Source organism: Mesocricetus auratus, unplaced genomic scaffold, assembly GCF_017639785.1.
Source record: "Mesocricetus auratus isolate SY011 unplaced genomic scaffold, BCM_Maur_2.0 Super-Scaffold_4256, whole genome shotgun sequence".
Taxonomy (NCBI): domain Eukaryota; kingdom Metazoa; phylum Chordata; class Mammalia; order Rodentia; family Cricetidae; genus Mesocricetus; species Mesocricetus auratus.
Genome location: NW_024429182.1, coordinates 76,524,358 through 76,550,831, shown reverse-complemented (window position 1 = coordinate 76,550,831; position 26,474 = coordinate 76,524,358). Strand labels below are relative to the sequence as shown.

The 26,474-nt window shown below is 44.2% G+C and overlaps 1 protein-coding gene across 2 annotated transcripts in view; it reads left to right on the top strand.

The window, feature by feature from the left end:
- The window catches only part of Prkcb (protein kinase C beta), a 324,499-nt gene extending 315,895 nt beyond the window's left edge, over positions 1 to 8,604 (top strand). The window contains exon 17 of one of the 2 annotated variants that reach the window (XM_040755117.1): positions 7,947 to 8,604. In XM_040755117.1, the coding sequence (XP_040611051.1) occupies positions 7,947 to 8,099 (153 nt within the window). In that variant the 3' untranslated portion in view covers positions 8,100 to 8,604. Of the gene's footprint in view, positions 1 to 1,907; positions 6,675 to 7,946 lie in introns of those variants that run through there. The other variant, XM_040755106.1, reaches the window with a different exon arrangement.
- The last annotated feature ends 17,870 nt before the right edge of the window (positions 8,605 to 26,474 follow it).

Genomic DNA, 26,474 nt, shown 5'->3' with positions numbered 1-26,474 from the left:
TGCATGGAGAGTGCCTGGTGGTCATTCCTGTTATTAACCACCCCCACCCCTCATTGTGCCATTTGGAAGATTCTTTCAAGGTCTTTTCCAAGCCCCGTAACACCCAGTCTCCCTTGGTTCTCAGCTAGACACGCACTGGCCTCTTAAAACCATCATATCCCAAAACAGAAATCGCCAATCATTGTCTTTCTGAATTTCCGGTGTTCTGTCTCTGCTGCTGAGGTAACCATGTTCTCAGTGGATCAAAACAGTGACTGCAACACCTGAGCCATGATTTCGCTCCCACTTCCGCCCCATTCCACTGTTAGGTCTGTCACTTCCTATTGGCTGTATTTGTAAACATGGAGTCAGAGATCCTAGCTCTGATATTAGGGGGCTCCAGCTCCACCTACAGCATTGGAGATTGCTAGCTGTGCATTAGCAGGCGGCTTGATCTTCCTGGTTAAGTACCTGACAGAAGCAAGTTAATGGAGAAAGGGTCTGTTTGGATCCACAACTTCAGAGGAAATTGGTCCACCTTGGTGTGGAAGGCATGGTGGCAGCAATATAAGGTATCTGGTCACATGGTGGGCAGGAAGCAGAGCATGGAGACCTAATCAGAAGCAGATATCATTTTCAAGGCCTGCCCTCAGTGACCCACTTCCGCTAGCTAAGCAAAGTCCCAAAGATTCTATAAGGACATTGAGAGGGTTGAATAAGATAATTTGGGTGAAGTTCTTTGCCAGGTGCCCAGGCGGGGCAAACACACAGTATAGATTACCGGCCATTATTATGACTAATATTGTAATAGGATTCGGTTGATGTTGCCTCCTGCATTACATACTTTCCTCATCGTTGTGATCAAATACTTGATGAGCAGCAAGAGTGTAAGGTGGCTGGTCATGTTGCATCAGCAACCAGGAAGCAGTGAACATACAGGAAGTATGGCCAAGGTATAAAAACGGCAAGGCTGGCACCTACTAACTCACTTCCTCCAGCAAGACCCCATCTCCTAAGGGTTCCACAACCTTCCAAAACAGTGCCACCAGCCGAGGACCAGGTATCTGAACCCTTGGTTGTGTGGGAGACACTGCGCATTCCAATCACAGCACCTCCTGTAGGCACCAGGATGCTGAGGGCCTCTGTGTCCATGGTCATGCTGGAAAGGAGCAAGAGCAAGAACTTCAAAGTGGCACCTCATCTCCTTTCCTTAGGCAGGAATTCCCAGTGTGCATGTGAATTTCCTCCCACACTAGGTCTTCCCATATGGAGAAAGAGAGATTGACTTCACCTCCTGGAATCGTGTAATTAAGGGTCAATGATTAACCCAGCAGGATTTTGTGGTGCCTCTGAGATCTTATGGTTGGGGGTCTTCTTCCACTGGCTGGTGTTTGAAAACTATATTCTGTTGAGCTGGAAACACCTAGGGTCCCTGATCAAGAGCAGCAGGATGGCACTTTAAGGGATCTGCTGCTATAAATATTGAGCTCACCGGGTGACGTGTGAATGGGTCATTATTTGACATCTGACACCCATTAAAGATGGGAAACATCTTAATCCATCTTTTCCAACAGATGGCCTTGTCTGACTCATTGAGGGTGGGTGATGCGTTGGGGACATGCCACATGCTACTAGCCCCACCATCTCATGCCTTTGTCATACATTTCCTGACTTCCCAAAAGGAAACCAGGACTGACCTGAGAGCTATGGCACTCAAAGGGTGGGAGCCCAAGGTCACATTCCAAAGGTCATGAGAATTTTGCATTTTACATTGCTCTCATTCCTGATCATTGAGACAGCCTCTCTGCGTTTCTGAAAGGGAAGGGATTGGAGGAAAACCACACCCGGTTCTGTTCAGTTCTGTTTTATTTTGGCTTTTGTTTTGTTTTTTCCCACCCACCACAAGTTCTTTTCTCCCCCTCTCATAGTGTGGGCGAAATGCTGAAAACTTCGACCGGTTTTTCACCCGCCATCCACCAGTCCTAACACCTCCTGACCAGGAAGTCATCAGGAATATTGACCAATCAGAATTCGAAGGATTTTCCTTTGTTAACTCTGAATTTTTAAAACCTGAAGTCAAGAGCTAAGTAGATCTGTAGATCTCCGTCCTTCATTTCTGTCATTCAAGCTCAACAGCTATCATGGTGACATTTTTTTTTTTATCATTGCCAAGTTACATCCGTGTTTTCTTTTCTGATGAGGCTAGAGTGGCCATGTTTCAGAACCCAAATGTCCTCCAGTAGTTTGGAGCATCTTGAGGAGACGGAATTATGCAGGTGGCTTGTAGAAAGTTCTGCATAATTGAGACACGCTCAAAGCCCTCCTACTGTGTGCACCCCCAGCAGCTCAAAGCCCTCCTACTGTGTACACCCCCAGCATGTCAGCTAACGCCCACTGGGGAGAGAAAATGCTTGGTTTCTCTCCCTGCTTCTCTGCACTGCCATTTTACCCTGGTCATCCAACCTACATCGTCCCCACAAAATGGACAGATGAGCTGAATGCTAACAATATTCTTCCACTTTCCAGGCTGGGAGCTTGGCTCGAATCCAAGTATATGGCTGCTTTGCCCTAGAGGGAATCCCTCCACACTGCCTGTTCTGGAGGCAGTAGAGCTTTGAAAAGAACATGCTAAAAATAAATTTTTATTTTTATTTTTTTAATTCAATGTTAAGAAGATTATCTAAGTCCGAAAGAAAAAAAGAAAAGCAGGAATGCGCTTTTAGACAAGTATCGGCCTAAAAGCATTTCCAGGGGTCAAAAGGTGACCAGTTTGGGTGCTACCACCACGCTGTAGTTTCTGATACTGTATGTCTGACACTGGTACCCTCATCCCCCAAACTACTCAAGAATGGCATTTGGCACTGTTCTTGGAACCACATGGTCACTCTAGCAAGGTCCCAAAGGACCATGATTTTACATTACATTTCAAACGTTATTTGCTTTTTTATTTCTGTCATTGTTGAAATGCAAAAAGAAAAAAATACTCACTTGTTACACATGCTTTAAAAACTATGTCCAGATGTTATTAGCCACAATGGCCTGCTTTGTTCAACCAAGAAGATGGCTATGGAGCCCAGCAGACTTGTGCCTGTGGGGAGGGGGTTTGTCTAGGTGTAGGACTGGTATTGGAGAGCTCTCAGAGAGCTCTGAGAGAGACACCATCTCTCCAAACCATGATGGTTGCATTCTTCAGTTTGATGTCATTTTGCAAGATGTTTGTGGAAATGTTCATTTGCACTTCAGCATCTGTTCTGATATTTTTCTCCTAGCATCAAGATACAATAAAAAAAAAGACAAAAGAGAAGAAATCCTATTTCAAAGAAAACTGTTCTCTTTGAACAACAAGGACCCCCCACACTACAAAGTAGGGCCCAAGGAAGAAACTCAGTGTTATACAGCCTCAGTGTTCAACCAGCCAGAAAGCAGGGCCTGGAAACCATTTATGGAATACCTGGTGACCTAAAATGGGGTGGGGTAGACAGGCTGGAGCCTCCCACAGGCTCAGAGTTCAGATCGCACATTCCCACCAGAGTCAAGCTTAGAGGCTAGCTAAGTTTGAGCTTCCTTGAGGAAGCAACTCAAAGAGCTCCCAGAAGTCCAAGTGGTGAGAGAGGCTTCATTTCCCTCTGAACAGATGAGGACAGCAGGTGGCCCTTCACCTTTGCCTACAGTTCAGATCCTGCTCCTCTCAGACAGCCCTAAAGAGAATTCTTATCACATGTCAAAAGATATCTAGGACTTCCAGGCCTTCTGAGAAGTCACACAGAAACTATCTAAGGATCAGCGTCCTTGAAGTATACCTCCTCCTCTTAAAGAAGATAATGCCTTGCGGTTCTGCTGAGGCAAAGACCCTCATAGTTATTCTTCCCTAGTCTCTTATGCCAATCTGCTTCAAGTTTGTGGCCTGTACCTTTTAGATCACATCAAGCAAACTTGAAGTCCTAGCTGACGATCTTAGGATGCTAGCAACAGAGGGAGATCAGGGCAACCCCACTCCTCACTTTATTATTGGGACACCTGGCATCTGGAAAGTAGAAGTAATTTTCTGAAGGTTGGTCAGTGACAATACAAATGTGGGTATTCTGACCTCTTAACATAGGACTCTGCCTGTTCTGTAACAAAACAAGTATCTCTGAGCCATATGTCCATTCCCAAGCAAGTTATATAGGGTCTTTCATCTGGTTACTGAGTCACCAGGCCTTAGACACATGCTTAGAATAAAAACTGTAGAGAAACCTTGGGCCATTCGCAAGTGATCTGACACAACCTTAGAGAACAATGTAGGAAGGATGGATAGACGGGTGGATGGATAGATGGTAGATAGATAGATAAAAAGATAGATAGATAATAGTATATATGTAAATATATACACTACACTCTACATTTTCAGATTCTTGCCATTATTTTTCAAGCTCCACAGTTTTCAAGCCAAAGTCTCCATTCCCTTAGTGTACCTTGCTGAAGATAGGTCCCAGAAGCTTCTGTGGAAGTAAGGGATCATTAATCAGACTTCCTACTGTTTCCTCTTTAACCAACTTTCTAGATCAGAGGAAACCAAGAAACAGCTTTCAGCACGTAAGAACTCTAGGGAAATTTTGAAATTTTATCCAAAAAGATATATTTTCATTTATTTTTGCAATCATACATTTATGCCCCTTCCATCCATCCAAGTAGCATTTATTGAACACTAACTGTATGCCAGGCTGGGTGCCAGGATAATGGTGAGAAAAAAAAAAAGATGCAACCATCCCCTCTCCCTCTTCCTCCAGCATACCATCTGTGGGAAAGACAGTCATAAAACAAGTGATTAAAATCATGAAGCTGTCTAGATAGAGTCTCTGGGCTTGTTGAGAAAATCCACTATGGACGTCTTTGCAGGTTTTTAGTGTCTCAACAGCCGCAGTTTGAAGTTGAGGGTGTCCTCTAACCTAGTTTCTGAAGCAGTCAAGTAGTGCAGAGGGTACAGAAGCAGAGAGGTGGGAGGGGCTCTTCCGGAAGCCAAAGACACACTCTCCACATTTGATCAGACTACAGAAGCTCCCCCAATGTGAGCAGGCGGGCACCATGTTAGCTCTTCTTCTGAAGACAGGGAGCTTCCTGACTTCATGACTTATTTCTGAATCTTGAGTGCCATCTGTCATGGTCCATTACTCAGATATCCACAGGTCCTCAGGAGAACACCATTCCCCCTTTAGAATTCTGCTGATCACAGTATGTCACCCTTGCTGATCACATCTTGATCCCTCTAGCACACCTAAAACAGGCTTAAATTTTCTACCAAAAAAAAAAAAAAGGTATTTAACTTCTGAGAGAACTGAAAAAAGAAAAACTAAATTAAAGAAATCTAATTAAAGTTGTAAAGTGTGACCAATCATATGTCTAGATCCATGAATCCACCCTTTTAATTTCTGAGGTTTCTCGCTGATCTCTTCTGAGAAAGGGTAGGGTCATGATGATGATCAGTGACAGGATACCAGTAGAATCAATACCCTTCTTAGACAAGTGTTCCTGCTCTCATGTGGCTTCAAATGCTACAGCCCAAAAAGTATTGTCACAACAAAGGGGGCCCATTCCCTCCCAACATTCTAATGTAAAATTCTGGAGGATTTTCTGGGACCAGTCATGCAATGAAGCCCATTAAAAGGAAGTCTTATTTGGAGTACATGGCTTACTGAAGCACAGTGAATAAGAAATGGCTTCCAAAGTTGGAGGTGTAGGAAGGGAAGTTCTGTCACATACTCTAAGGTAAGGGTGGCTAGATAGGGAGAGACCCCAAAAGAGGAGCTGCCTTTTGGCCCAGGTCTTCCCTTGTCCTGCCCACACAGAGCTTTATAGCTTGCAGACTTTGCCCACACACAGTTCACTTCGCACTGGCTCCAAGTGCAGTGTCCTTTATGCAAGCCTTAGGGCTGGTGGTATTATTTCGCTTATGTATGAAGAGGGATCTGCCTCAGGAATTAGGAAAAGCAAAGAAGTGCCCCTTTAATCAAGTCTTCTTTCATTGATTCAGTGACTACTTCTGAGCAGCCTCCTGTGTGGTCTGTACTATTCTTGGCATTGGAAACACAGGAACAGACAAGGACTTTGCCCTCCTGGAAAGAAACAGTGCAAATTCCTACAGCAGTAAATGCACAGAAGACAACAAGAAGGTTGCTGACATCTGGCTTGTAGGATCAGGACAGAGAAAACAGAGTATTAAAGAAACAGAAAGTATCCACGTTTCCATCTGGATCAGACATCAAGTGTCCAAGCCTAGAACTCTCCACAAAAGGCCAGGATAAATAGGAAATGGCAAAAGATGGCCCACCATGTAGAAAACAGCTTTATGAGTAGCCTTAGCCTATCAATCTCTGCCCACACTCTTCCAGATGACTTCCTGATGCCAGGTTGTCCCCCTCAATCCCATAACCCTACTCAGACACCCTAGTAGGAAGTAGGGAATATCTTACTTGTCTCAGGAGCATCCAAGAAGTAGTTTGGAGCCTGGCAATGGGAAATCCTTATCAACCAGTCTGTTAGGGGCTAAGCCTACTAAGATTGACCGAAGTGAGTCAGCCAACAAACTCTAGCATGACACAACCTTGGCTTCAGCCAGGCACCTGCCGCTAGCTGCTCAAAAATTCTAGGCATTGTGCAAACAGTCCTCAGGCTGTCTCTCCTGCCAGAGCTGCTGTAATGAGGCAAAATTAGCTGCTATGTGGTCTGATACAAGTCACCAATCCCACCAATCCACTGTGCAGTCTTGGGCAAGCCCTACCAGTGACCTGTGCCTCCGTTTTCTCATATATCAAACAATAGGAGGCAAGGACATCAGCTTTGCCTTCTCTAGACAGGTGAGGTGAGAATGGGAAAGAGTAAAAGGCTTACAAGGACCCTGGAAAGACCAGCATATCATAAAGACCCATTAGCCAGCCCACATTCACAACTCCTGGTAGAATCCGCCTCAAACTGTAGCTAGTAATGTCTGTACATATGCAGGCAGGCAGGCAGGTAAGAAAGAAGGCAAAAGGAGGAAGAAGACGGGCAGGCAGGCAGGCAGGCAGGCAGGCAGGCAGGCAGGCAGGCAGGCCAGGTTACCTACTCTGAAAATTGAGTAGTCTCATTTTTCAAGCTTGCCTTCATAGATTTTACTTTAAGCTTCAGTTATGTTTGTTATAAAGTGCACTGCCGATACCTTTGAAGAGACTCTCTGGCTAGTGAAGGCCCAGATTCTACTCTTGTTATTGGCTTTTGAGTAGCCTCCCAAAGCCTAACTCCCATCAATCTCATTTGGGTACTGAATCTAAAATATGACTTAAGTAGACCCTAGGGGATTGGCCTAACTTTGAGCCACATCTTCTGACACAATTCTGGTTCCATCTAGGCTGTTGAGATAGTCACCAGTGAGTCTCAGACATTATGAGGATGAGGTGAACGATGCTTAGCTTCTTGCAACGAACACTGATCTGCTTCCTGTACCTGGCCATTCATCTTCTGAGAGCAGTGTGTTCAAACACTTCTCTTTTTTTTCCAACAAAGTCAGCTCCTGGCCACAGGGGTCACTATTGAGTTGTTTTCCTCCAGGATACTCTATCTAAGAGCTAACCAATGTAATTCTCCTCAAAGGCAAAGCATAGTACACCTGTACACACACACACACACACACACACACACACACACACACACACACGCACGCACGCACGCACGCACGCACGCACACACACACATCTACCTACCTCTTTAGGATAATTGTTAAAGAAATCAATGAATCTTTTCTTCTCATAGAATATTTGCACCAAGTTTTCTACCCCAAAACCCAGCATATACTATGAAGTGAAAGCCGGTACATGGATGCATCTGCTAAAAGCTGTCAGCACAGGGCTTTCTGATGGCCCAGGAGCTTTTCTCAGCCTTCTGGTAGCTGGCATGTCCTGGTCATGTTTGCTGCTGCTGCTTCTGTGTTAATGTGTTTGCTTTCCATTTGGCAGAGAGACAAGCGAGACACCTCCAACTTCGACAAAGAGTTCACCAGGCAGCCTGTGGAACTGACTCCCACTGACAAACTCTTCATCATGAACTTGGACCAAAATGAATTCGCTGGCTTCTCATATACTAACCCAGAGTTTGTCATTAATGTGTAGGTGAATGCAGATTCCATTGCTGAGCCTGTGTATAAGACTTCAGGCTGAGTGTCTGTTACCAATTCCAGTCTTCCAGGATTCATGGTGCCTCTGCTGGCATCCATCATGTGGAGAGCTTGTCTTAGAGGGCTTTTCTTTGTATGTATAGCTTGCTAGTTTGTTTTCTACATTTGAAAATGTTTAGTTTAGAATAAGCGCATTACCCACTGATAGAGGTACAATTTTCCAGACTTCCAGAAACTCATCCAATGAACCAACAGTGTCAAAACTTAACTGTGTCCTATACCAAAATGCTTCAGTATTTGTAATTTTTAAAGTCAGACGCTGATGTTCCTGGTCAAAGTTTTTACAGTTACTCTCTATTACCCCTTTGAATGCTACCTAAGCATGACTGGTATTTTTAAAACGTTGTGAGTAAGCTTTGCAGTTACTGTGAACTCTTGTCTCTTGGAGGAAACTTTTTGTTTAAGAATTGGTATGATTAAACTGAATTCATACATGCAAACCCTCTTGTGTATGTGTCTCTTTCTGAACACACTACATCACAGATGGGAGGAACACAAGCTGACATTACCAGTTGACAGGTGTCTTTCACTAGCATTGGTTTTATTTGCATTGAAATTGCGATACACATTTAAAATGGAACATTTCATATGAACTTTGTAGACTTTCAGATGGGGGAACCTAAAAATCAGGAGATTGGCCACAATTGGGCTTATCTTTCCATGTGGAAATAATTAAGCAGAACTAAGAAGTGTCTGCATTCTTGGGCTGGGGTGTGACTTAATGGGTAGAATGCTTACTAAGCATGCCTGAGACCCTGCATTTGATCCCCAGAACTGCTTAAACTAGGCAATCCCAGCACTTTTAAGGTGGAGGCAAGAATGATCAGGAACTCAAGGGCTGGTAACTACTAAGCCATCTCTCTAGACCAATAATTGCATATTTAATAATAAGCATGAAACACGCTGAATGGAACAAAGTTAGACACCCAGACTATGGGTACAGGAAAACAGTAAGATCCTCAAGTCTGGGGCTCACAAATGGAAAAGTCCTAAATGGTTAAAGTAATTAGGGAGGTAGAGGGAAAAAATAAGACAATAGTGGCTGGTAGATGCTATAATAAAATGAGAACACATGACTTTCAAAGGATGCACACACTGAAAATTTATTACATCTTATTTGCTTAGCAAGTTTGAGGCCAACTTGGACTACTTGGAGCCTTATCTTTAAGTGTGGGAGGGGATGGTGAGATAGGACAACAGATAAAACTACCTGCTGCCAAGCCTATGGACTCAAGCTCCAGTCCCATGACCTACATGGAAGAAGAATAAAACAAACTTTCACAATGTGTCCCCTGACCTCCACAAGCATGCCACGTCATGCAAGCACACACACACACACACACACACACACACACACACACAACATTAAAATAATTTTTAAGAATAAAAGCTGAATATTTAATAAAAACTTTATGATAAAAGTCAGCAAGGAGGCTGGTGTTGGTACAGACTGAACACTTGTGGTCCTCGAGGATGTTGCTATTAGAATTCCTGTATTTTGGTTTTTGTTTGTTTGTTTTGTTTTTGTCTGTTTAACCCTAATTTAACTCAGCACTTGCAAAGGGAAAAAAAAATGTACACCCTTTCCCCAATTGCCATACTTGCTCAGAAAGACATAAGGAAACATGGTAAAACAGGAGGATTTCCTCTGAATGCTGTGGGTGAGATGAGTGGCACTGCACCGAATCAACAGTGTCAGCCTGCAGCATTCGTCTCTGAATGGAGCCGTGCTTCTCTTCTCTTTTAGTAATATGCAGCAATGCCTGTGTAGCTGCTAAGGTGGGTAGGTAGCATAAAAGAGCAAACTCGTCATACGCCACATACACCCCTACTCTCTACGGTTCATTCATCCCTCTCTTGGAGGAGCCCCAGCAAAAAGAGCAAATGGGCAGTTACAGTGAATCCATTGATCTACTAGTGAGCTCATCTTTGGAGAAGTTTAGAAACCCTGCCAGTGAAAACTGGCTGAAACCAACTTCAAACTTGAGAACTGTGGTTCTATGCAGCATATATGAAAACAAAAACATGTGGATTTCTATAGACATTTGGCAGTGTGTCCCATTTAAGATTTCATTAGAGAGGCATTTACCAATCCCTGTCAGCTGCTCCTGTTTCCTCTAAATGCTACATATTGACCTGTCTTTTCATTTAGTGAGCACTAGGCACCAGTGCTGGGCCAGGCAGGCACAGTACCGGGTGTGGGGACCACAGAGCCCAACACTATAATGTAGGACTCTCCACGCACAGGGACATGATGGCTACAGAAGTCTCAGTTTCTCACTTCACTAGGATCGTGTCTCATGGAAAAGAGAGAATGCACCTATGAAAATCTGCTGGAGGATCTTCTCGGTAGGTAAAGGTGCTCACTCTCAATCCCACAAATCTACATGGTGGAAGAAGAGAACTGACTCCATAAAGTCGGCCTCTGACCTCCACACACATGCTGTGACACACATGTGTACACACACACACACACACACACACACACACACACACAATACAGAGGTGTGTTATTTTTCGATAACCAGAACGTCTGGTGGCTTGGCCTGGTTCCGTGTACATTTCTGAGCCAAGCACTATGTGTGAGGAGACAGGAGGGGCAGGTGCTTCAATTGGCTGGACCTAAATTGTTAGCTATTGGTTAACTATTGCCATGTTACAAGTGAACTCAAAACTTTAACACAATGAATATTCCCTCTCAATATGACAGTCTTAGTAGGTTTTAGGCAAGCTGTTGACCAAAGCTATAATATCTTGTGATGTTCAACAGAGGGACCAAAGTTTACTTCCTGGCTTCATATACTTGTCTGTGGTGATATATTATTTATGGTTTATTAAAGCTTGCCTGAGGATTCAGAAAGTAAAGTCAGCCTCAAGCTATAGTGTTGCAGGATTCCTGCCCAAGTCCCATCACCACTTTAGCCCCCAAAATAATACACAGAGACTCTATTAGTTATGATGCTGTCGGCCAATGTCCAGGGCCTCTCATTGGCTAGTCCTGTCTTAAGTATTAACCAATGACTACTAATATATATTTCTATAAGGACTTATCTTTCCAAGGATAGCATCCTGACTCATCCTCTCTTCCCCTGGGATCACATGGCAACCCCTACGCTTGGCTAGATTTCTAGAATCCTCCTTCTTTCCTAGTCCTGCCGATCTTGCTTCCCTATTGACCAACAGTATTTTATTCGTCAACATATACACAGAAGGACTTCCCCCATCACTCTAGAGATCAGGCAATGGTGGTATACACCTTTAATCCCATGACTCAGGAGACAAAGGCAGATGGATCTGTCTGAGCTCAATGCCGCCAAGGGTTACACAAGATTAAATCAATCTAAAAGAGTAACAGAGTTCATGCCTTTAATCCCAGCACTGGGGAGATATAAAAGATAGGAGCAGGGTCTTCAGTTTCAGGAGTCTCTAGTCATATTGAGGAGAGCATAGCAGTCTGAGTGAATCTGAGGAGCAGTGAAGTTGGGAGCAGTCTGAGAATTGCCCTCCTGGTCTGAGCTGAGGTAGAGGTAAGAGCTAGTGGCAGGCTACTTTGCATCACTAATCTTCAGCTTGTAGCTTGGACCCCAAAATCTAGCTCCGAGTCTTTTATTTATCGTGCTACACTACAACTGCATCGGTTCCTCATGAGCTTCTCATAGGGCCACCTCTGGGCACAGAAGGTGGCTTCTGGGGTCAGTGATCATATGGAAGGGCCCGACTTGGAGGTCACAGTCTTTGCATCCATGTACGTAAAGTGACATCTCACATTGCTGTTTTCTAGTCTTTAGAAGTGCCATTCACTAAGCTCGGCTTAGGCTCAAGGGAGAGAGATGAAGCAAGGTGAGACCCCCAGGAGGTGGAACGTTGGGGGAACGTCTTAGAGGCTGCCTGCAGCACAGACTGTGAACAGTGTTGCAGCTAGAAGAAAGAGCCACCAAAGCTCATGAACTCAGAGTGGACTCTCAGAATAAAACCACTTGCTTCTGGAACAAGTGGGGATGTATACAAACCACAAGGGTAGAGTATTTACCTGTGGGAATTTGGGGTTTCCCTCAAGATGTTTTGGACCAGAGATACATGAGAGGCAAGCCAACGCTGGGAAGCAATTTCAGGAGCAGCCCACCTGCCATTGCTTCGGTCCACGGAGTTGTCAATTGTTTCACAGGAAGCTCATTGGTTAAGGCAGGGGTCTGAATTGCACCCTCTAGGAATTATATCCCTTCATCTTCAGGAACACAAACCCCACTAAGACAGAAAATCACACACAATATAACGTCACACCAGTTATCTAGTACCTCGAAACTCAGTGGATTTTTGGACGATTTATTTTACATGTGTGTTTTGTCTGCATGTATATATGTACACCACATGCATGCCTGGTGCCCTTGGAGGTCAAAAGAAGGCACTGGGCTCCCTGAAAATGGAGTTACAGATGGTTGTGAGCCACCACGTGGGTACTGGGTAAGCCAGATCCTTTACAAAAACAATAACTGCTCTTAACTACGGAGCCATATCCCCAACCCAAAATTCAGTTGATTTTTTTTAAACCAACTGTTAGTTTGGTTCACAATGGAGATTATCCTGGTCTGGCCACTTTAGCTTGTCTCAGAAGGACTTGTCTGTTTATCTCAGGCACTTGGGAAGTCAGCTGGTAACTGACTTAAGATGGTCTACTCCACATCACATTGGATTGACAGACTGGGGGAAGCTCCATGGGCTGTCTGTTTTTGTTTCATGTCCCTGATACTCCAGAAGTATAATAGTACTCAATATAGTAGACTCAATGACTCTAAAGAGTAGACAAGAGACAGAGGTCCAGTTCACAAGTGTTCTTCAAGTCTCTGCTTGCTTTCCATATGCCAGTTCAAAGAGAGGAGAAACAGATGTCACCTTAGGGCAGGAGACTTTGTAGAAACAATGAACACAAGGATGGGGAATATTTATGGCCCAATTTTGACTCTACCACACAGTCCCTCAGTGGAATAATTCATAAACATGGAGAACATCCAAGAAACAGAACAAACAAGAAAGAAGTTTCCAGGGATATCCTGAACTTCCCACAGTCAGACTCTTTGAATAACTGTGGAAAACTCTCAGATCCTATGGTTTACATCTGCCATCATTTTCTTTCTCTAACATCATATTTAGGAGGAGATGCTGCCAAAACGAGGAAGAAAAGCAAAGCAAGAGAGATGAGAGTGAAATCAAGAAAGTTAATCTGGTACCACCTACCAGTATCTGTCTCTAAACCTCCCAAAGCTAGGTATCTCAGATTTTATGTCCTTGTGATGTTTGATGGGAGAATATCACAGCCCGTGTGAGATTCTGCTGAGGATCACCTCCTGAGAATTAATGCTGGCTTGAAAAGTTAAATTCTCACTTACAAAGACCATAGGTTTGAGTTGTAGAAATCTTGTCCAGGCAGTGAAACTCACTCCGCAGACTTCAGAGTTTCTTTCCATGAATGTTGTCCTTCCGGACATTTGGCCTGGTCTTAGTTGTTCTATTGCTGTGAAAAGGCACCATGAGCAAGGCAACCCCTGTAGAAAAAATCATTCCATTGAGAGCTCGCTTACAGTTTCAGAGAGTCAGTTCATGATCATCATGGCAGAAAGCAATAGGCATGGTGCTAGAGTAGTAGCTGAGAGCTTTGCATCCTGATCCACAGGCAGAAAGCAAGAGGCACTGGGCTTGGTGTGGACTTTTGTAACTTCAAAGCCCACCCCAAGTGACACGCCTCATCCATCAAGGCCACAACTCCTAATCTTTCCCAAACAGTTCTGATAACTGGGGACCAAGTATCTAAACATGTGAGCCTATGGGTATCATTCTTACAACACCACAGCCTACCCAAATGACACCATGTCTCAGGGAAAAAGTCAAATGACACTTGAACAAGAAATGCAAAGACAATCCTCTTCCAACAAGTGACTTCTACTTACACAGACCAGGAGGGGAATAAAATGAATGTGTTCAGAATGAAGATCTTGGCTTTTCATTTCTATATGGGTTCACAACCATAAGGCCAGGTGGAATGTATGGCGAACTTAGATACTATGTAGATTGTAGTAATCTATGGCTGTTAACAAACACCTGACCACTTGCAAACACACACACTTGCTCTCAATTCAGTGAGGACTTATCCAAGGTGTAAATAGGTTGAAGGGAGATGTTGAGTCATGCCAGAAGATTTCCACCAGACAACCTGGCCTGATGCATGGGAGAATGGTGTCTTAGCTGTGTCCAGTGAATGTATGTAGCCCAGTCCTGATCAATCTGATCAGCCCTCCCCTTAGAGGGGAAGTGGAGGTTGAGAGCGGATTAAGGAAGTCCATGAAGGCCCAGATAAAAGAATAACAGATATTTATTTGGGGGACACTCACACAATGAAGGTAAATAGTCAATGTGGTCTTCTGCCCCTGGAGGCGCAGGATGCTGCAACTCAGGAAGCTTAACCACCCAAGACAGAGCACATGACCTTTCCTCTTCCTTATAAGGGATCACATCTGCCTACTAAAGCCACACCCTAAGACTTTGAAACTATTGATGCAAACCAATCCCACTGTAGGAGGTGAGGAGGAGGGACCTTGATTACCTTCCTCTAGGTGTAGAAGAGTTAGTATAGATGGGTGACTGGATATAATTAGCTCAAATTGAAAATATTTTGGGGCCAAAATATTTGGATCCCTCATATATCAGTGTTGCCTTAAGCTTGGAAGATCAGGAGCCTTTGTTCTCAAAACAGAGGTATACTTTGACCCATTCCTCTGCTCCCGTAGTGATTAGAATAAAAAATGCCCCTTTAGTCTCTGGCATTTGAATGTTCAGTCCTGGGATGGTTGGGAGGCTTAGGAGGAAGGAAGCACAGAAGGCGGGCTTTGAGACCTTAAGATTTGTACCTGCCCTGGTTTACTCTCTCCGCTTTGTGTTTGCTGCTCAAGACATGAGCCGCTCTAGCCACCATGTTGCTGATTCCACTCTGCTATTATGGACTCTAATCTTCTGAAACCACAAGCACAAACAAACACTTACTTCTACAAGTTGCTTTAGTGTTTTATCACAGCAACAGACAAGTAACTAGTACAATCCCTGCCCCCACACAAACAAACAAACAAAAAAAAAACCACACACAATATCAACTTCCTTAGCTAAACAGCAGAAAGCCAAAGGAGCTTTAGTTAAGGATGTCTTGATGGTTTTGACTCAACTTTAACCTCAGAATATTCTACTAGCAAGTAGCCCGGCCCAGTGAAGGAGGGAGCAAGTGAACAAAGACACGCTTGAAAAGTGTGTTGAGGGGTAATAGATTTCTATTTAAGTGAAGAGCAAGAGGAAAGCACCCCTAGATATCACACGTATTCTCACAGCTTGGACCTGGGCTTGAGGGTACTATCTCTTGCTGCCATTTGACTCCAAGGGCAACCCCAGCAAGAATTCATTTGACATGGAAAGTGTGTCCATTTCAGCCAGACACAATTCTCTCTTCTAGACCAGCAGCTGTGAAGGTGAGCTGTGAAGATGGGACCTCTCCTTGTGCAAGCTGATATGTCAACTCCCAGGAACTTAGACAGGATGGAACTAGCAAGGATACTCAGACCCCTTCCCCAGTGTCTGTCCCCACTAGCTGGAATGGGAGCAAGGATCCCATGCTTGTGGGTGCCACCCTCCTAGGGATATCCAGAGACAGCCGTTGCTTTGTACAGTTCAATCCTGGGGACAGCTTGCCTCCTCCTCTTATACACCCACCTGGGGTTGGCGCAAACTTTCTGTCTGATGCTGCAGAGTGGTGGAAAGCTACAGAGGATGGACAAAACTCGCAGGCCATCTGCTCCTCTTCTGTGTTTTGTGAATTTATTTTCAAATGTTAAGCATTTGATAGCAGTCGTCAGGCAGCATCTCAAAACCTATCCATTTGGCTAAAGACGCTTGCTTCAAAATCACTCGGTGATCAGCAGCTCCCCAGGGTTTGGAATAGGGGCTGAGTTGTATTTTGAAACAACATCTTCAAATATTATCATATAATTTGATAACCAGGAAAGGAAAATATGATGTCTTGTTTCTATGATACAGACTTCGGAAAGGGAAGCTTGACAAAAATCTTGCCAGACAAGCTATTTGGAAAATGGAGGAACTCCTGAGTCGAGAAAAGTATGAAGGCTCTGTGGAGGGGGCTGGCTTCCAGGAGTCTCCTGGGTATATGGAGACTTTTATGTTTATTAGGAAGGGACACATACATGCAGCTGCTAAGTGGCAGAGCTGGTATAAGCATACACATATATACACACAGACATATACACACATGTGTGCTATGTATCACAGTAAGGACTTGTCCACTTTGATTTGACTCTCAGCATGACTAGAAAGCACATACAATCAACATCTCATCATCAGATAGGAAGGGACCTGCTGCAGTTTCTCAAGGACATGCAGCACTGACTCTAGGCTTGAACTCTGCACCTCAGTCAAGGATGGAGTTTCAGAAGCTCTGGTGTAGAAAGAGAGACTCACTCCCAGGAAAGGCTTCTTCTCCAGGTAGGACTATCTTGACACATTCGAGAGAGGTCTGGGAATGCTGAATGAAGGCAGTAGGGAATTTATCAGGCTGTTACCTAAAATAATCTTAGGTATCCATGACTAATGGCCTCCCCCCCTTTTGGCCAATGTAGGAGTAAGAACTGAAGGCTGATTGCTGGAATATATTTCCATTTTATCCATACAACTGTAGAGCACTTGACCTTGGTGGGAACAAAGGAGTTACTAGAGTGCACTCCACAGTGTTTGAGTGCCAGCTCTGCGACACACCAGATCCACAACCTTGGGGAAGCCCACGAATGCCCCCCACCCCCCACCCCACCCCCACCCCCCACCCCCGTTTGCTCACCCTTGTAGTAGGTCAGCAGTTGCTTCTTTAGGGCTGTTATGGAAGTTGAGGGAAGCTGGACGTTTTGTGTGCTGGAGAGCTATTATTTTAGCTGTTCAGCCTAGCGGGTAAGACAAATGCACAAAGCGCTCCCTGAGAAAGAGGGGGTAACCCAAGCTCTTAACCTGGGAAGTGCTTGTCTGTTTAAAGCATGCTCCCTTCACATAGTGACTGCAGAGAGTCGAGCCCAGAGGTGTCACCTTCCCCTTCCTCAAGAGAAGCTGGGAAGCCAGATTTTTTTTTTACATGGGATGGTCTGATTTTGAAATCTAGACCATAAATTCCTATTTCTGAGTCTCTAGGCTACACAAGTGAAATTCGTCTTTTGGGTGTATCTGTCAGGTGGGTCACAAGCTTGGGTGACAAGATCAATGATCATCCATATTTTCAGTTCTTTCAAGAAATTCCAAGAGTGCATTGGGGCATTCCATTTGTATAATGTATTCATTGGACATTATCATCTATAACCAAGTGATTTAGGGTTTAGAGCATACCCGGCTCTATTTATTTTTAGGGCTTTGCCATAGTGGCTTAGTTCATCCTCACTCCAGCCCACAAGACAGGCATCATTCCTTTTGCCGTTTTGCAGTAGAGGGAGCTGAAGCTCAAAGAGGTTAAGTGACTTCTTCGAGATACAACAACAGATGGAGGAGTCAGACTTTGAGTGCAAGCTGCCTGTAAAAGGTATTAATAAATTTTCAACACACAGAGTGTTGGCAGAGCCAGAGCTGTCACCAGGATGTATGTGCAAAAAGTTGTGTGTTACCGATGGACGCTGAGGTTAGCAGGACTGTTTTATAAAAACTTAGCAAACACTGCCCTGCACACACCTGTCAGTGCTACTACCAAATGGGAATGACTCCACATTCTAGGAAACTTAGAAACAGTGGCTAACACCTTGTACCATTTGCTATTTTAAAATTTTAATCTTTATTTATTTATTTATTGTGTGTATGTGTGAGCATGCATGTGCCAGGGCACAGGCATGGAGGTCAGAAGACAACCTTTAGGAGTCCATTTTCTCCTTCCACCATGTGGATCCCATGGATAAAACTTGGGTCTTAGCCGGGCGTTGGTGGCACACGCCTTTAATCCCAGCACTCGGGAGGCAGAGGCAGGTGGATCTCTGTGAGTTCGAGGCCAGGCTGGACCGACAGCCTCCAAAACAGAGAAACCCTGTCTCGTAAAACCAAAAACAAACAAACAAACAAAAAAAAAAACTCGGGTCTTTAGGGTAGATGGCAAGCACATTACCTACTGATCCATCTTGCTGGCCCCAACTATTCACTGTTTTAAACATATTAGAGATGCTAATTTAATGTCTTAATACAGATACTGTTTCCATCACTCTCATTTTACATGGAAATGGAGTTCCAGAGGAGAAGAGCCATTTGCCCAAGTTTGCGCAGCTATTAAGAGGTCAGGGTCTGATTCTAAACTGATTTCCTAAGTCTGCACTTTGTTCATAAATCAACTGAGAATATTGGTTACCTGGGTCATGCACACTGCAACAATGCCCGTAAGCAGGAAATAAGATTGCAAAGGGAAAGGCTAGAGGTGGACGTTATTACAACATCCACTTTACAGATCTGAGAAATGAGTCTATAAAGTGTTGTCACTTGACTGTAAAGCCATCCAGCTGCAGTAGCTATGCCAAGGTGTGAATGCAGCTCTATTAGACCCTAAAGCTTATGTGTTTACAGCTCCTGTGACCATGTTCTAGGGTAGTGGACCTGAGAGCACAGGACCGTCATTCCTGGTACTGAGACTGAAGTAGGAGGATCCTGCATACTCAAGACCAGTCTTGAGTTCAAGGTCAGCCTAGGCAACTTTGTGAGTCCTGCATCAAAATAAAAAGTCAAGCAGAAGCTGGGGATGTAGCCCCATGATAAACACTTTCTGACCATGTGTGAGGACCTACAGTTGATCCCCAGTATTGGGGGGGGGAATTGAGTTCTGGGGCTTATGCCTACCAGACTTTCAGAATAACTTCTGCTAAGGGAGGGTAAAAAAAATGTGATCAAAGACTAACAGTTACTGAGACACTGAGCCAACTTTCAGAAAGTACAAATTACATGACGAGGAAGTGTCTAAGGGGTCATCTCTCTGGGAGTGTCTCTCTGACACCCACAGCCTCCAGCCCCCAAACACCTTGAGATGGGAGCACGGCATACCTCTCCCATCGCTGGCTAAAGGTTTGCTGCTTGATTTTTGTCCTTCTTGGAGCTCAGCCCTTGCCTTGATATTAAACTCTGATGATTTTCTGTGTGGTGGGCATTTCCCTTCTGGGAGGAGCACATCAACATTTGTCTGTGAGTCCACCCATTGCTCCATTCTAGTCACTATGGCTGGGAAAGGACTAATCTACTGAAGGCTCCAATAGTGAAGTTGTTAACCTAAGCTACCATAGTGACTGTTGTGAGATAATCATGTGACTCAATCCTCACTCTAGTCTTCAGGTCCAGAGCACTAAAGAATACACTTTAAAATATATTGGAGGGGCCATGGAGACAGCTCAGTGGGTAAAGTGTTTGCCAAACACGCACAAGGACCTGAGTTCAGATCACCAGCACTCGAGGAAAAAGATGGACTGTGCGGATCTGTAACCCCAGCACTCCCGGAGGTGGGAACCACAAAGACAGCTAGCTGGTCAGTCATTCTAACTGAAATGGAATAGCAAGAACCCTGTCTCAAAATACAATACGGAAAAGTGGTTAGAGGAAGATACCCGGTGTCAACAGCTCTCTTCTGCATGTGTCTGCATGAACACACTCATATGCGCATAGAGGTACACAATGCACACACCATATACGCAATGCACATTGTGTGTGTGTGTGTGTGTGTGTGTGTTTTAAAATAAAAAAAAAAAGCATTTAAGGTATTGGAAAAGAAAACGTTCTCCTTTCTTTCTACCTGGGAGATACTGAAGTCATCCCGCCAGCACCAGGGTAGAATGGGCCCGAAAGCAGTGCAGAACTAGTCAAACAGTGTTGAGAGAGGGAGTTGGAGTCCTGGATCCAAACACGTCTGCATTCTCAGCTATTTGAACCAATTAATCGGCGCCCCACCCCTTGAATTAAACCCATTTGAAGAGCAGTTTCTGTCATTTTGCAGCTGAACAGATACCTCTCTGCCCCTGCACATCCACAAAACAACTCCATGTTTGCAGGCTGTGGCATTTTGGGTAAAGCCAGTCAGCTCCTGCCTAGTTGCCTCCCCCCCCCCGCCCCCCCTTCTCTATAGAGTGGAGAAATCTCCCTCGGAGGGTTTCCTAGAGGACAATGAGAGAATAGCTGGTGAGTCTTGCACCATAAGTTTTATCTGCATCGTGAGAACAAGGGAGGCACAGAGCAAGGAGGATGCAGATCCAACCTGCGTGTCTGCTGAAGCCAAGAAAATCTTTCATGTGGACGCCGAAAGCAGCCCAGACATAGATAACAGGCAGTGCTCGGGGCTGCTAGAGAGCCAGTGTCCAAGGCAAACGTTCAAGATCAGGCTCCCTGTGAGTGCAAACAAAACAAGCACGAGATGTTCACGGGAATTAGAGTTGCAGGGAAAAGAAGCCACCGGGTACCCTCCGTCCGTCCATCCCGTCCAGGCACACTCCCCCCTCCAGAGTAGGGGAATCCGAGGGCCTCTGAGTCCATGACTCTCCTTTAATCTCAAACTGAACATGACCACTCTTTATTTTTAATCTTCCCTTCCCCTCGTCTATGCCTTCAGGCAGCTTTTCTGGGGAGAGAGTGTTTGCGCCTACACTGGCAGATCTGAGTCTCTGGCCGCGCGCCGGCTGCAACTGGGCTGTTGCCATGCCCACCCACCCCAGCAGCCTGGAAGCCAGCCTTTAGAGGGGCTTGGTGTGGAAAGTTATCTGCACTCTGGGGAACTTGGAAGGCAAGTGCCACAGGTGACTCAGGCGGGAACAAGGTGCTCTCAGTGGGCATTTGTCATGGTTGTGAGACTGTATCCGTAAAGAGCCTGAGGGAGGAGTTAGGCTTCCAGCACTCATCTGGCCATTGCCTACGCCCCCCCATGCTGGCACTCCTTCTGCAATACCCACTTCACAAAGAAGAAAAGGCTGTGAGACCAAAACTCATGTAGAGTCACAATGACTGCTAAATGCTTTATAACTGTGACTAAAATAATCTCGCGTGAGCAGTTAAAGGGAACAAAGACATCTTGGCTCCCAGTTTCAAGTAGTTCAGTCCAGGGTGGCTTGGCTCCAGGCATTTAGGAAGAACATCATGGTGTTGAACACTAGTAGCAGAGGATGGCCCTCACGTCACTGTGAGAGAGACAGAATGTTTTCTACCTCTTGCTGGGGGGGAGAGACAGAGGGGGAGGGAGGGACGGACGGACGGGCGGGCGGACGGACAGACAGACAGACTCAAGACAAGATCATGGTCTCAAGAACAAGTTCCCAGTGGCCAACTTCCCCCCAGATAGGCATTATTTCCCTAAGTTTCCAGAACCTTCCAAACCAGCATTATCAAATGGGTACCCACCTTTCAATACATGACTCTTTTAGGGGGCATTTATTACTGAAATTATAACAAGACTAATAGACGGCAGAGCCAGTAGTGAACCTAGCTCATTCTGAGTTCGTTTAATCATACACAGCAATGCTTATCAGAGACAGAACCTATGAGCTAGCATGCATGTTCTGAGCCACTCTTACTAAGAAGTAGAGACTTGGACTGGGGCTATGAGTTAATTAATAGAATGTTTTCCTACATACATGAAAGCCCTTGGTCCAGTTCCCAGCATTGCATAAAACCAGGCATGGTGCTACACACCTGTAATCTCAGGACTAGGGAGGTGGAAGCAGAAGAATCAATAGTTCAAGGTCATCCTTGACTATTACAGAGTGAATTCAAGGCTAGACTGGACGACACAAGATCCTGTCCAAAAAAAAAAATACCTTGTGAGTTCAAGGTTAGATGAAGACAATCTATGGACCTTACACCTAACTCCATGCATTGGAGTAGAGTCTTGGTTCCACAGGTAGCAGGCTGTGTGGTGGGCCTGGGCTGGGCTTCCTGCCATAATCACCATGAAGATGGAAACCCACAGCCAGCATCAGCCACAAGACAGATGAGTGGAGAACACTTTGAGATGATTTGCTCCTAATACCATCTAAAACTAAGGTAGAACTCAGAGCAAGAACCATAGTTCATCTCAGTCAGTTCCTAGAACCATGAGAAGTAATAATCCATGACTGAGTTTAGGAACAGTTAGTGTAAACAAATGGTCAGTCGATGTACTCTGGCACACACACACCTTAATTCAATTAAAAATGAGCTGCTTGACTTGTATGAGTTGACTCTAAACTGAATAGGCTTCTTGCTGTGAAGCCTTGCCCTTCATCTCCCTGATTTTCTGACAGGACTTTTGTATAATGATCACAATGGCACTGACTCACCATGACTAGCAAGGGCAGAGTTTTCACTGATTTCCTAACGGGTTTATGGGGTGCCTCTAATGTGCCACTCATTGTGTCAGGCTGTGGAAAGAGACATTAGGGTTTTGCATCTATATTTAAGTGTGTTCAGACAAAGAAGTATAGAAATGCTTTTGTGGGGACTGACAGATGACTCAGCAGTTAAGAGCACACATTGCTCTTGCAGAGGACCCTAGTTCAGTTCTCAACACCCACATTAAGCAGTTCACAATTGCCTGTAACTTCAGCTTGAGGCTATCTGACCCCTCTGGCCTCCATAGGCACTTACACTCATGTGTGCATATATACATACACACATGAATGCCTCCATGTACTCTAGATTCTATAATTAAATACGTTAAGATTAGTGACTTAAACAAAAGAAATTTATTTCCTCTCAATTCTGGAGGCTGAAGATCAATGTATCAACCAATCTGATTCCTCAGGGAGAGCTTTCTACCTAGCTTGTAGACACCCACCTTCCCACCACACCCTTACATGACCAAAAATGAGAGAGAAAATGCTTATCTCTCTTCATTTTCATCTTCTTCCAAAGTCATTGGCCCAAGTGCTAGGGCCCCCTCTAAACATAATTACCTCTTCCAAAAGGCCTCACCTCCAGCCACCTGGTCACACTGGGGATCAGATCTCGTAAGTATAAACTTTAGGAACACAAATGCACAGCCTATATCAGTAAACATTACTGATTATGGTCATCATTGGGCTTAAACTAGTGACAATATCCATGGTAATTAAGGATCTTTTCAGTCTGGTGGCTGACTAGGACTCCCTAAAGAAACAAACTTTGAAGGACATAGTTTGAGCTGTGTGCCACATTATCCCCAGGAAGAAAGCTTCATGGAGCAAAAGTCTTGAGAAGAAACTGAGACTTGTAGAAAGGGTTTGGTACTTACAACAAAGCAAGAAAACGAGGGACACAGTACAGAAATGGTCTGGGATCGGGTAAGAAAGATGAGCTGTGGGCAGACTGTGCAGAGTTGGTGGATGGATCTATCTGTTTTCTGATGTAACAACAAATGCAAGAGCTAAACAGGTCAAAATGAGGAAAGGTTTGCTTGGCTCGTGGCTTTACGCTTTCAGTCAGTAGTTCCATCACTTTGGGGTCTGTGACAAATCAAAAACAGTGGAAAATGGCAGCGGGTGATGCAGGTAAGTTGGTAGAGTGCTTGCCTGGCATCCATTAAGTCCTGGCCCCATCCTCAACACTGCATAAATCAGGCATTATAGTTCATACGCGTAATCCCTGCTCTTGGGAGGTAGAGGAGAAAAGATTGTGAGTTAAGGTCATTTCTATAACAAGTCTAAGGTCAGCCTGGACTACATGAGATCCTATCTCAAAAAGAAAAAGTAAGAGGGCTTGGGAGATGGCTCCAGGGAAAAGGAGCTTGCTGTGCAAACCTGGTGAACTGAGTTTGATCTCCAGATGCCATGTAAAGATGGAAGGACAGGACAAACTCCACAAAGTTGTCCTCTGACTCTCTACATGTGTGGCACGGTACGTGCATGCACACACACACACACACACACACACGCACGCACGCACGCACGCTGGGGGGCTGGCACCAGGTTATAAAAATGAGAACTTCGAGTGATTGTTTTTAAATCAAGTAATCCCATGGTCTGGTCATTTCTGTGCGTGGGATCCCCACAGCACTGTGAGAAGGGCTACAGAGTTGACTTGGATAACTCCTCAATTCAACTGAGAATGTGACCCTCCAAATGTGTAATTGGAGCTGCTGCACCTGATCAGAGCAGCTTCTGCCCAGAAGCGATCATCTTCCTATTCCACCAGCACACAATCAATGGTAGTGTGTGAACAAGAGCCAGAATGACAATGTTCTGGATGGGGGAGAGTGGGCAGGGTTGTGGGAAGGAGAGGGCATCCATCATGTTCTCCATTCACAAGAGAAAGGAGGAAATTAAATGTCTTGAGCACACAACCCAAGCAAAGTGCTCAGCTGGCGAGCCAGAAAATCTTAATGAAGTTGATTTTTTTCTAGAAAATAATGACTTGCATTTATTCAAGGTATGATCTAATCTTAAATAAAGTAACATCACGATTCAGAGGGCAGGCTGTGCTACTTGATGGCTTGTGGATTCAATTCCAGGCCCTGTCCCTTACACTTCAACCATTGTGACGTTCAGTGACACTCATGCTTCTATACTTCCAAAATGATCAAGACACCCCTTCTAGCTACAAATGCGAAGAGAAGTGTGCAGAATGGATGTGGAAGGATGAGAAAAGGCCAGTGAGTGAGCTTGAAATAAAATCAGATCACAAGTGGCGAGCGAGCACCTAATAGTGTCATTTCTTTCTAGATAAATACATGGGTTTGACACAATTCTAGTAAACATTTCCATGCAAGTACTTTTATTTTGTTGTGCTTGTCTTTGCTTTAGTGAGAAGGGAAGAGATTGACAAAGTGACTTTCAAATTCAACTAGAAGAATGAATGGGTAACAGAGTCAAGAGCAATTGAAATTGAAAAAAAATAATTAGGAGTGCATTGAATAGAGACGTTAAAATGAGATATAATGTTTCAAAGTTTAAAATATCACAGAACATAAATGTTACAATATAGGTTAATATGATTTATGTCACAATAATCGAAACATAGTAGATGTAATAGGCAGAAAGCTTCAAGACAATCTTTCAGGTATGGGGCTTTATTTGATAATAAAAATGAAAATACAAGTCTATGAAGAAAGAGGAAATACTCAATAAGTGACCCTGAAATGACTGATTAATATTTGCGGGAATAAATGAAGCAAAATTAAATCCTCATCTCATGTTGTACATCAATGTCGATTCCAGATTGATTAAAGAGTATAAAGTAATTTCAAAGTTAATTAAGAGTAATAAACAATCTTGACAAAGCTTTGGCAACTGATCACTTGATTACTGAAATCTAACATCCAACTCCTTAGTCCCATGTTTTAAATATACATTCAAGAACAAGGGAGATGGCTCAGTGGTTAAGGCACTTGCAGCACAAACATGAGGACCCTAGTTCAAACCCCTACAACCCACGAAAATTCAGATGGATGTGGTGGCCCACCTGTGATTCCAACCTGGAAAGGCAGAAATGGGATCTTCAGAACAAGCTGGCTGGTGAGCTCTGGGTTTGATTGAGGGGGCTTGCCTTAATGAACAGGGTGAAAAATTGGGATGATTCTCAATATCAACATGAGGCCTCAACCACACACACACACACACACACAAATTTATATTGGATATAAACAAACCATATATGAGAGAGTGAACATGTATGTGATATAAATATGATAAAATACATTTCCTGGACAATAGTCACTAAAATTTAATCAAAGTACACATGTGATATACATTTATACATTTAAGGTATAAATGTATGTCTATATACAGTTTTTAAATGGGGCACACCCACGAGGATAGTCTTTCTGTACCCATGGTTTTGTTTCCATAGTTTCAGTTACTTGCAACATTATCATCTCACATTAGTGCTAGAAGAATGGCCCCATCACAGTAAAAATCTTTTATTGTGGGTCTAGAGCATCAATAGGTGCAGCTCAGCGACAGAGCTTACATAAGACCCTAGGCTCCATCCCCTAAAGTACAAAGACAAAATTACATTTAAAAGAGAGACCACATTCACACAATTTTTATTACATTTTTACATTACTATGAATTGTTACATTTCATAGTAATTGTTACCCATCTATTACAATGCTTAATTTTTTCATTTCTTTGTCTTTACAAGACAGGCTTTCTCTGTGTAGCCCTTTTTCTCCTGGAACTTAGAGATCTGCCTGCCCCTGCACGGTGTGCTGGGATTAAAGATGTGCACCACCATGCCTGTAGTTGATTATCTTAATAGGAAGAAACTATACCAGTGTAGGTGGTATCATCTACAGACATAACCACAGACCAACCAATTAGGACAAACCCTT